Here is an 11,739-nt window from a genome sequence, read left to right as displayed (position 1 = left end):
ACGCTTTGAACAAAACAACAGTATGTTCTTATTAATCAAACAGAGATCATTCTTCAACTTTTGTGTATACAAAATAAATCTGAATAAGAAAAAATGTATATTGTGTCGTAACAAATGTGACGATTTTGGTCTAGGTGGTTAAAATAGGCGATGAATATGGCGTCCGAACTGAAACGCCCTACCCTATTATCAAAAAGATCTTCCGACTCCTTATTTGTTCACCTCCACATTATATCAATAAAGGGATTATCATTCAAATTTGTCTAAATATGTTCAGAATACATTGCTATAAGCGTCCCATGTGCTATAGAATAGCTAATTCTATTACTAAATTATGGATTCATAACTTGTCCAAATGTATTCAAGATATTCAATGCTTGAAACACTTTGAAGTATTTAAACTAAGAATTGGAAGCACAACAGAACTGTCATGATTTAAAAATAACGCAGTGTATTAATAACCAAATGCCACATACTGTGTTCTTTAAAAACAAAGGCAGAATAAGAAAAAATTGAGCTCTTATATAGCGCAATATCCACTAAACGTGCTCAAAGCGCTTTACAAGGGGTCCCTGGTCAACAGCAACATTTAACATGTAGGACGGGACATAACGCCTGTTAGGCGATATTACAATATTTCGGACAAAGACAACGCTGTTAACGGCCAGGTACTTATTTTACACCTGAGTACGGTGAGAGAATGTGAGTAAAGAGCCTTTTCCAAGGACTCAACTATGCGCCGAGTGCGAGGCTCGAACCCAGGACCTTCTAATCCGAAAGCGAGTGTCATATCACTAGACCACATAGCCGCATACAGAATAGTTTCATAGAAATGTAAAGAAGTATGGTTATAATTTACACAATCTTCAAACAAATACCACGCCTGTTATTGTATCCATAAGCTTTTTTGTAGAAAACCTACGTTATCAAGTGTTAAGAAATTACAAGACTATATTATTTTATATCGTTTTTGTGAGAAATGTTTTTAAAGTTTAATTTTTAAAATCTTGAAAGGAGATGATGTGACTAAAATTCATGACATTGCTGTCGATATGTTAAATTTTGATTAATTCAATGACTGAAATAAACAGCGAAAGTCCGTAAAATAATAGATGAATAGGATTCAACAGTCATAACGCCACTTCCTTCCTAATGACGCACGGTAACTTAGTAACACTGGCTCTAAACTATCGGAACAATGGCGGACGCCCGTATGAAATATTTCTCCGGCGAGCATAACAGCGTATCCAGAGGGGAAAAAAACTTAAATTTGATCATGTTATGACTTTTACACATTCTGATCACAAGACATATGAAAAGTTCTAGCCAGCATGAAGAATAAAAAGTAATGATTTTTTGTTTGTTTAGAACCAAGATGGCCGCCGTTGCCGGGCGGCGTGACATCAGACTACTGAATCCAATTGTTTGTGGTGCAAATAAAAGGCTAACATGGTAAACAACGGCCGCTTAAAGTGACCTTGACCCTGACCGGGAGTATGGGCACTGGATTGCATCAAAGAGGGACCAGTCATGGTCAACGAGCACAAAATAACTGGCAAATCTAAAATTGATTTAATTATTTTTGAAATATCGATATAGGATTAATTTGCAATGATATCACCCTTTTAAGTGGCCAAGTGGTTAAAGTATTGCACTGTGACCCGTAAGGTCCCGGGTTCGAGCCCCACTTCAGGCACTTTTGTTTCTGTTTCTTTGGGCAAGATTAACCCCCAATTTGCTCACTCGGACAACATGGGTGATTCCTGTTGACATCAGACATCTTGTTTGATGAGTTATCCTTCGTGGAAGGCCGAGGCGACGATATCTTATGATGTCGTGGCGAAAAGCTTACAATTAAAAAAAAACCCCAAAAAACTCAAACGGTTATTTACAACATCTAATCGGGCAGAATGATTGGTTATTTGATGTTGCGAATCGCCATCTGGCCGCCCTGTTGCCAGCTTTATTTGCACGCACCTACACACTGTATCACCGGACTGATTTTGATCGTCCATGGTTAAAAAGATTCATCTCGATCTATGTTGATGTCCACAATACAGTAGTTTAATAATTTAGACTACTGAGTGCCTCTTCATGATAGCCCTTATTTCTCCCTTAAATATTTGGTCTTCTGCACTAGAATAACAAAAATGATTTTATATTATCTATAGATAGTATGCAGATGACGTCACTCAGGCCTTTGTTATTGTTTTTGCCATCCGCGTTTGTGAGTTGTTCTCACTAAACTGTATTAACCAGACTATAAAAGTTCATGATTACACAGAGTTTGTGTGTTAGTCCGTTATACTTCCGGATGGCAATGTTGTGAACTCCTTGGCCAAGCGCATTCTATCTATAAATACAACCTTGGGTTACCTGGTGACTCCAGTTTGAAACCTTTAGACCAAGGCCTAGAATTTCATTAATTAGGAAAAAAAAATTATTACTCCTGTGCCAATTTAGGTCAAACTGAAATAAAATAAAATCTACTAAGGGGGGGGGGGGGGGGGAGCGTGACTCAGCGGTCGGGGGCTTTGCTTCGTACCCAAAAGGTACCGAGTTCGACTACCTGCCTTGTTGTGTTTGTGTGGCCTTGAGCAAGTCCCCTCACCCTACCTCATTTTGCGGCGCTGTACTGCGGCTGACGCCTGGTTATTCCAGTCTTCCCTTGGAATAGACCATAGAGACAAATTTCCCCTTGGAGATTAATAAAGGGACGTTATTATTTATATATTTATTTATTTATTTATTTATTTATTTATTTATTTAAAATGGCATCCTTTCGCATATTATAACTGCAGACGTTATTACTTTGCCGATTTTGAAGTTGATGGCTCAAAAATTCGTCTCGGTTTAACTCGACGAAGTGCAGTAAAAATGGGTCCTGAGATCAACTCCCCATCGCGGCGAACGTTTTTTATGCTCTATTGCCGATAATTTTCTCCTCATTTCATTTCCTGTTACTGTCATTATCTAACTTAATTCCCACAAAAGTATAGTAATTAAAATAAATAAGTGCTTGCGCGAATTAAGCCTTCTATTTTCAAAATTTATTTTGCCGTGTCAACACACACTCCATGTTGTTGTTGTTTTTTTTGTTGTTGTTTTTTTTTGTTGTTGTTTTTTTTTAGCTTTTATATTAAAACATTGAGCTTTTATATAGTGCAATATCAACTAAACGTGCTCAAAGCGCTTTACAAAGGGTCCCTCTAACAGCAACATTTAACATTTAGGACAAGACATGACGCCTGTAAGGCAATATTATATTTTTTTTCGGACAAAGACAAAGCTGTTAAAGGCCAGGTACTAATTTTACACATGAGTATGGTGAGAGAATGTGAGTAAAGAGTCTTTTCCAAGGAGTCAACTATGCGCCGAGCGAGGCTCGAACCCGAGACCTTCCGATCCGAAAGCGAGTGTCATACCATTAAACCACATAGCCGCACAAATTTGCAATTGACTGAAATAATGTGTTTTACATTTATATTTTCAAGTTTCGGGGAGGGGGGGGGGGAGTTTGTCAGACGAATTAGCGCACGCGTCCCAGCAGATTTTATATTTTTGGACTGATTTTGACTTAAGGGCTCAAAAGGTTCGTTTCGATCTATCTTAATTGCCACTATAATATAATTATGAAAATAAATAATTGCCCGCACGTAAAAAGCCTTTATTTGCCAGCAAAGTTTGTGAGTTCTCCTCAAGTAAATTAAAATCAAAATCAGAAGGATCGCCGTCACAAAGGGGGGGGGGGGGGGGGGGGGGTAGAGTACGTCAGATTCCTGTTGACATCGACAGGGTTTTAGTTCAGCAGAACGGTGTCTCGTCATGGAGTAAGAACAAGTGATGTTTACCGCGGTCAATGGCAAAGAAACAAGAAAAAGAAGTTGAGGTGGCAGAAATGAGGATTTTGAGATGGTCACTTGACTGGACAAGAAAAGATAAAGTGAGAAATGAACGAATTTGAAGGGTGACTGAAGTGAAGAATGTATCAACAAAGATGAGAGAAGTTAGATTGAAATGGTTCGGACATGTAAAGAGACGAGACAGGGAGTGCGCGGGAAGGAAAGTATTGGACTTACAAATAGCTGGAGAGAGGAAAAAGGGACGCCCAAAGACTAGATGGTGGGATAAGGTACAGGATGAAGTGAAAGAACTGGGCCTAGAGGAAGATAATGCTCTTAACCGAGATTCATGGAGATGTGGCATTCATTACGACAACCCTGTAAACTGAGGGATAAGCTGAAAGAAGAAGAAGAAGAAGAAGAAGAAGAAGAAGAAGAAGAAGAAGAAGAAGGAGGAGGAGGAGGAGGAGGAGGAGGAGGAGGACGAGGAGGAGGAGGATGATGATGATGATGATGATGATGATGATGATGATGATGATGATGATAATAATGATAATAATAAAAATAATAAAAATAATAATAATAATAATAATAATAATAATAATAATAATAATAATAATAATAATAATAATAATAAGAAGAAGAAGAAGAAGAAGAAGAAGAAGAAGAAGAAGAAGAAGAAGGAGAAGAACAAGAAGAAGAAGACTGGACCAACCAAAATAGATACTTCCATTCTACTGCATGGAATTGGACCAAAGAAAAGTAGTCCTTAAAGCCATTACGTCCATGGAGCCAGAAATTATCTTGCAAGATACCATTTGGATAGGACACTAGTCTATCGGAAGTACTTTCCGCTAGATCTATCAGACCCAACTACCCGATCACACCCGAGTCAAGTCAGGATCTTTGCTTGAGAAACGGCTGGTCGATCAATTAAGCTGTTTTGATTCCCACTGGATCGAAGAGTGCAAGCTCAAATTGTTCTAAATTTAATCAGTAGCATTACTAAAAATAATAAAAACAACTTACACACTTCAGCATCGCCAGACCCTGCCAGATCCTTACACTTGTCTTTGATGGCGGCAGCGTCCGTAACACTCCCAGAGGCGCTGTTGCCACATTGGCATATCAAGTCTCTACCATCCACTGCGAAGTAGACGATGAGACCCACGGCTAGTGCCAGGAGAATTCCAAGAACAATCAAAAATAATCCGACAGCGGTGCTGATGTAGCAACCACTGCCGTTCTTCCGATTATCCATTCCAGTCAGTTTTGTTTCGCTGTTGTATGTTTGGTCTCTGATATCAGAGAATTCGAAATTCTCAGAGGGCATGGCTCCGAAGAAAGTTGGTACTTATAGTATTTCGTACTGGGAAAGATTCAGTATCGTCGGTTTTGTGTTTTCGGCGAAATTTGAATGTTTCGATTTCTTTTTTTATAAAATGAGAACTAAAGTCTTGACAATCAAGTTTGTAGATGAAAACCTGAGACCGTTCTCAATTGTCGCCCATAATACAACAACTGCTCTCGTCTCAATTGTCGCCCATAATACAACAACTGCTCTCGTCTCAATTGTCGCCCATAATACAACAACTGATCTCGTCTCAATTGTCTCCCATAATACAACAACTGCTCTCGTGCTGTGGTTCAAATCTGTTGAAGACAAAAAAAGACAAAGCAAAATTTTTAATACAATAATTTCATTCACTACTCTGGTGTCACATCGACCAGCAACGGCGAGCAGCCTGGATCTAAACAAAGAAAATGGTCACAACCTTTTAACAATGATGATGGTAATGTTAATGATTATGATGATGTTGATGATGTTAATAATTGTTATCATGATGGTGATGATGATGATGATGTGATGATGATGATGATGATGATGATGATGATGATGATGATGATGATGATGATACTGATACAAACCTATTCCACGAATAAGAAAATAAAAGAATGAATATAAATAACATGAACTACCAAAAACAATTTCTGAACTCTTTGGCCTCAACCGAATCCCATTATAGAATAAAATAGAGAAAAAAAATGATGAGGTAAAAATCGGAATAAGGTAACGATTGGTAATTCTATCTCCTAGAAAGAATATTTACCTTACAGGTAAATTATCTAGAAAGGGCATCACAAAAGAAAGCATAAAAAAGACGTGGCCTGAAAAATTAATTCGCCAAACACTAACGGTTCCCGGCTTAGTATATTATTTAAGCTAACCAACCCGCTACATCATTGTCGTCAAACTATTTATTGATATGCGTGTCATACTCGCAAAGCATATACTGAATCTATGCAGACGCCTTTTGAGAGATACTTGTAAATAAATGGCCCAAAGAATTTGTTCATGATAACCTTGAAGTAAAAATTGAAACAGAAACATTTAAAAATAACAAAATAACATTCTCTTTATTCATTCCCATTGGGGAAATTTGTCTTTGGGGTCTATTCCAAGGGAAGACTGGAATAACCCAGGCGTCAGCTGCAGAGCAGCGCCGCAAAGTAAGCTAGGGGGGGGGGTGACTTGCTCAAGGCCACACAGAGCATCGGCGGGGGATTGAACTCGGTACCATTCGGGTACGAAGCAAAGACCGTACCACTGAGCCACGCTGTCCGTGTGCATATTAGTAGCCAAATAAAAGGGGAAAAACTGTTTACAATGCTCGGTGTTGTTTCGAAATCGTTAAAGGTGACTAGGCGTTGCTGGTCTTCCAACTTTGAACACCCAACATACAGTTGACCTTGGCTGAAGCAAGGCGTCGGCTGCTAAAGACCGGCAACTTTGAGTGTCTGTCTTTAGGCTTCATTGATACGCATTGCATAGGGGGTTTTCACGGAGAATGGTTGGCTTTTAAATACGCTTCAACAGTCGTGACGTCACTTCCCTCGCCATGACAAGACGTATTGCAAGTTATTAACTGGTTCTAAATTATCGGAACAATAGCGGACGCCCTTATGGAATACTTCTCCGACGAGCATAAACGTGTACCCAGAGGAGAAAAACATTATAAATCTGATCATGTTTTGACTTGTATACATTCTGATCACATGACATGTGAAAAAGTTATAGCCAGCATGACGAATAAAAAGTACCGATTTTATTTGTTTAGAGCCAAGCTGCTCGTTGCTGGCCGACGGGACATCAGACTATTGAATTCAATTGAAAAGGCGTGTGGCTAGTAATGATTGGGATATGGGGAATGTAAGTAAGTAAATAGTAAATGAGTAAGTAAATAATGAATTTATATAGCGCCTAAACATCCACGTTAATCGTGCTCTGCGGCGCTTTACATAATAAAAATAAAAATAAAAATGTTTAAAAACAACAAAATTAAAAATCACGACACTACATGATACATAATAAGCATGCATACAAAAAAAAAAAACAGAATCAAAGCAACAACTATTTTATGAAAAATAAGCCCCGCGGAACAACTCAGTCTTCAGACATTTCCTGAAAGATGATAAATTTTCACAGGACTTTGTCCGAGGACTAAGTGCGTTCCATAGGCGTGGAGCTATGAATGAAAAGGCTTTGTCACCGAAAGTGGATTTTGTGGTGGTAACTTTTAGAAGTTGGGACTGAGATGATCTTAAATTTCGAGTGGGTTCATATTTTTTAATCAGTTCTTGCAAATATTCAGGTGCCAATCCATCCAGACATCTAAAAACATAGCACAATATTTTAAATTCTATCCTTTACTTCATAGGAAGCCAGTGCAATTCCTGGAGAACTGGTGTTGTATGATCTCTTTTTTTCGTTAATTTAATAAGTCTAGCCGCTTTATTTTGAATTTTTTGTAGTTGATGAATTAATCTACTTTGACAGCCATTGAGAAGGGAATTGCAATAATCTAATCTGCTAGTAATAAACGAATTAACAAGCATCTTTGTAATGTCTTCATCAATATAATGTCTGATTCTTCCAATGTTTCTCATGTGATAGTTACAACATTGGCATATTTTTTTAACATGATCTTCCATGGATAACCCTTGATCTAAATACACCCCAAGATTTCTCACACAAGAACTAGGTTTAATAGCATTTTCGCCCACTAGTATCTCATTTGTGGATATTTTTGAGAGTTGATACCTATTTCCAAAAATTATCATTTCCGTCTTGTCATCATTCAATTTAAGTTTGTTTAGTTTCATCCAATCCTTTATGTTAGCAATGCAATTTTCCATAACAGATACTGATGACAGCTCTGAATCATTATTGGGTTTTGTATACAGCTGAGTGTCATCAGCATAAAAATGAAAATCAATGGGGAAAGTGGATAACATATGAGAAAGGGGAGCAGTATACATTGTAAAAAGGAGGGGGCCGAGAATAGACCCCTGAGGCACTCCACACGTTAATATGGATGGAGTTGATACATGGTTTTCTATAATTACTGACTGAGTTCTTTCAAACAAATATTCCTTTAACCGGCCCAAAGCTGTGCCACTGATATAAAATTGATCACGTAATCTAGTCAAAAGTAAATTTTGATCGATAGTGTCGAATGCCGCACTTAAATCTAGTAAAACAAGCATCGCAGCACTTTTATTATCGATATCATTTACAATATCATTAAAAACTTTAAGTAATGCCGTTTCCGTGCTATGGGAGGCTTTGTAGGCAGATTGAAAGTTAACATTTAAGGCATTCGTCTCTAGATGGTTAATAATACGAGCAGCAACGACTTTTTTGATTCATTTTGAAATGAAATTTAAATTTGACACAGGTCGAAACTCATTGCAGTCGAGATTTGCTTTTTTCTTCAGGGGTCTAACCAGGGCATATTTCAGCATGTTTGGAAAATCGGGCAACGTTAGACTTTCATTTACAATAGATGCAATTGCTGGAGCAAGATACTTTGAACATGATTTTATGAGCCAAGTTGGTGTTTTATCTAGCGGGCATGATTTATTAGGCTTATCTGACAAAATATTTTTAACTTCCTCTATTGTTACGGGTTCAAACGACGTTAACATTTTATAACGGGTGTTCATAGATTTAGTTGTCGTGTCGTGCAGGTAAGTGTTGTGTCCTCCTGTAGTGTCTCTTCCGTTGATGTTGATCTTCCAGGCGATGTCACGTGCCTTGTCATTGTTGTTGTGTTCATGGTGAAGTCATGCTTGTTGTTTCAACTCGTGATGTCGTGCTGGGATGTAGATTTGTGGGGCTGTCGTTGTCTAGTTCCTGTCGGATGTTGGAAATTTTCTCAATGAAAAAGGTGTTGAATTTGTCACAGAGTTCTTTTGGAGATGTATTTGTAGGTAAATTATTTGCATTCGATGGTGTGATCATTTCTTTGACAGTATTATAAAGCGTTTTCGAGTCAAGTTTGCTTTTTATCAGAGTGTCCTTCACATATTGCCGCTTGGTACTGACTATTAATTGATTGGTATAATTTTTGGCTTTTTTAATAAATTTGCTAGTGAATTTCAAGTCCAGACTTACGCCAAATACCTTCCTTATGACGTCTGTCATGTTTGGCCTTTCGGATTTCAGCAGTAAACCATTTGGAATTTGGTCTTAGGACGATCGTTCTGGACTTGAGGGTCGCATGATTTTCCAGACAATTATTGAGTGATGTATAGAGGAGATCTAATTTCTCTGTGACACTGTGTGTATTCATAACGTTATTATTTATGTCCAACTCCCGAATTTGGTCCAGTAATTTGGTGTGGTTTATGTTTTTCGTTTTTCTATAGCGGACTGTACGCCGATTTGGAATTGGGACAGGGACATTGATCTTAAAAAATACTGGGTGGTGGTCTGAAATGTCTGGGCTTCCGATCCTGATCTCACGAGTGGAAGTATCGATAGACCGTGTGATAACGAGATCGTGGGTGTGTCCACCCTCGTGAGTTGGTCCTTTGACATTTTGTTTGAGATCGAATATTTCTAGAAGTTTGGTGAAGTTGTCCGAAATCTCGGGATGAAAATTAAAATCACCTAGAATAATAATTTCTCCATTCTCGGTGTTTTTTGCGTGGAGAAAGTCTTCAAATTCTTTTAGAAAAGTTTTATTAGTGCTCTTGTTTTTAGTTGATGGTGGTGGTCTGTAAATGGTTACGACGTTAAAATGTCTGTTATTATGACTAAAGTGAATTTCGATGCATTCGAATGAGTCGTAGTTTTGTTTTTCTCGTTTGATAATATTCAATGGTCTCTAAAAACACACATCAAACCACCTCCACGTCTTTGGTCTCTGTTTTCTTGATGATATGAATAGCCGCTGGGGATTACCTCGTTTATGGTTATAGTGTCAGAAGATGTTAGCCAAGTCTCTGTAATAAAGAATAAATCCAATTTGTTTTCGACGATAAAATCATTTATTAACACAGCTTTATTTCGCACAGAGCGGGCATTCAGGAGAGCACATTTCAAATTGTTTTCGTCATCTGTACTCCTTTGTTGTTGTTGTTGTCGCCGCCGCTGTTGCCGTAAAGTAATAAGATTGGATGGGGGTGGTGATGCTGATGATAACGACGATGGTGATGGTGGTCGTGGTGGCAACGATATGGAAGATGACAGCGATGACGATGGTGGTGGTGCTGACGATAACGACGACGATAACGACAATGGCAATAATCGTGGTTTAAAATCAATTGTTGTGTATGTGTTAGGGGGTCGTGATGGTTTGTAATGGTGGGGGCGATGTGGTCTGTGGCCAGTGAACACTGGTATCGCCCTTTGTTTTCTTGTTCCACCCCGTTGGTGTGAATTTGACTCAATGCCGTCAACAAGACACGTTGGTTGTTGACGGCGTTGATAATAAAACACCGATGTTAAAAATAAAGTGGTGAATAAAAATCTCTCGTAATGTGTAGAAGAAAAAGATTGGTAAAAATCAGGCTTTACCTTAAAATCCATTTTTTAAAAAATGAGAATATCACAGAAATAGTTCGTTTGATATTAAAATTGATTTCAGATAATTAAACACAACACAATCACAAGATTAACCATATAAAAATCCACATTGGAGCGTAAGAATTTAAAGTAAAATCGAATAGAAAGACACATGTAAACAAAAACGTGTCCTGCCGGTTAGGCGTGTTACAAGAGAGGAATAAAGATATCACTCCCAGCAGCATGTCTAGTGATGATGATTAACGCCTCCAACAGATACGAGAATAAACATTTCATAACTATTTTCGCCCCGTTACAGAGATTTGTTGACACAGATTGCCTGAAAGCATTATTCGGGCTCGAAGCAATGTACTAGGTGCTGCTCTATGCTCTATTTGTAAATATAAAAGAACGAAAAAAATTTAAAGAAATACTTACATCCTTGTAAAGTAAATTTGCATGGTGCTGTTTCTATCCCTGCAAATCTTTTCAATAGTTTGCTTATAGAAACCACGAACGAATATATTGATTGGAGTGTGAACACTGAGGGAAATGGATTAGGGGACACATGCAGACAAAGGGTAATTTCAAAACTTACAAAGCGTATGTAAACAGCCCCATTCCATTTTGGAAATCAAACAAGACACCATACAAGGTCTCTCTCTCCCTCTCTCTCTCTCTCTCTCTCTCTCTCTCTCTCTCTCTCTCTCTCTCTATCTCTCTCTATCTATCTATCTATCTCTCTCCCTCTCTCTCTCTCTCTCTCTCTCTCTCTCTCTCTCTCTCTTCTCTCTCTCTCTCTCTCTGTGATGAACACATACGCGCGCACACACACACAAAGTCAAACACATATATTATTAGCTTCTTTATATTCATTGCTGTTGCGTTCTAGTTTTCGTCTTTCATTCATCAGTTTCAAGATCTTGTCATCCATCCATTTTTGCTTTGGTTCGTGTTTTTTCACATATGGAGTAGAATATATCTTGCAGATTCTGTGACGCAGTAGGATATTTGATTCAAGTTTACTCATCTATGTTTATATCT

The 11,739-nt window shown here is 38.2% G+C and overlaps 1 protein-coding gene across 4 annotated transcripts in view; it reads right to left on the bottom strand.

The window, feature by feature from the left end:
* LOC144955865 (aminopeptidase N-like) overlaps positions 1-11,189 on the bottom strand; it is an 87,998-nt gene extending 76,809 nt beyond the window's left edge. Inside the window, exons 1-2 of one of the 4 annotated variants that reach the window (XM_078886089.1) lie at positions 11,134-11,189; positions 4,872-5,495 (exon numbers count right to left, since the gene is read on the bottom strand). In XM_078886089.1, coding sequence (XP_078742215.1) covers positions 4,872-5,175 — 304 coding nt within the window. In that variant the 5' untranslated portion in view covers positions 5,176-5,495; positions 11,134-11,189. Of the gene's footprint in view, positions 1-4,871; positions 5,496-5,953; positions 6,132-10,707; positions 10,918-11,133 lie in introns of those variants that run through there. The other 3 variants (XM_078886086.1, XM_078886087.1, XM_078886090.1) reach the window with 3 other exon arrangements.
* Positions 11,190-11,739: the final 550 nt, after the last annotated feature.

This window comes from Berghia stephanieae, chromosome 10, assembly GCF_034508935.2.
Source record: "Berghia stephanieae isolate SIO BIC M18660-M18661 chromosome 10, UCSD_Bste_1.3, whole genome shotgun sequence".
NCBI lineage: Eukaryota > Metazoa > Mollusca > Gastropoda > Nudibranchia > Aeolidiidae > Berghia > Berghia stephanieae.
This window is presented reverse-complemented; position numbering and strand designations above follow the sequence as displayed.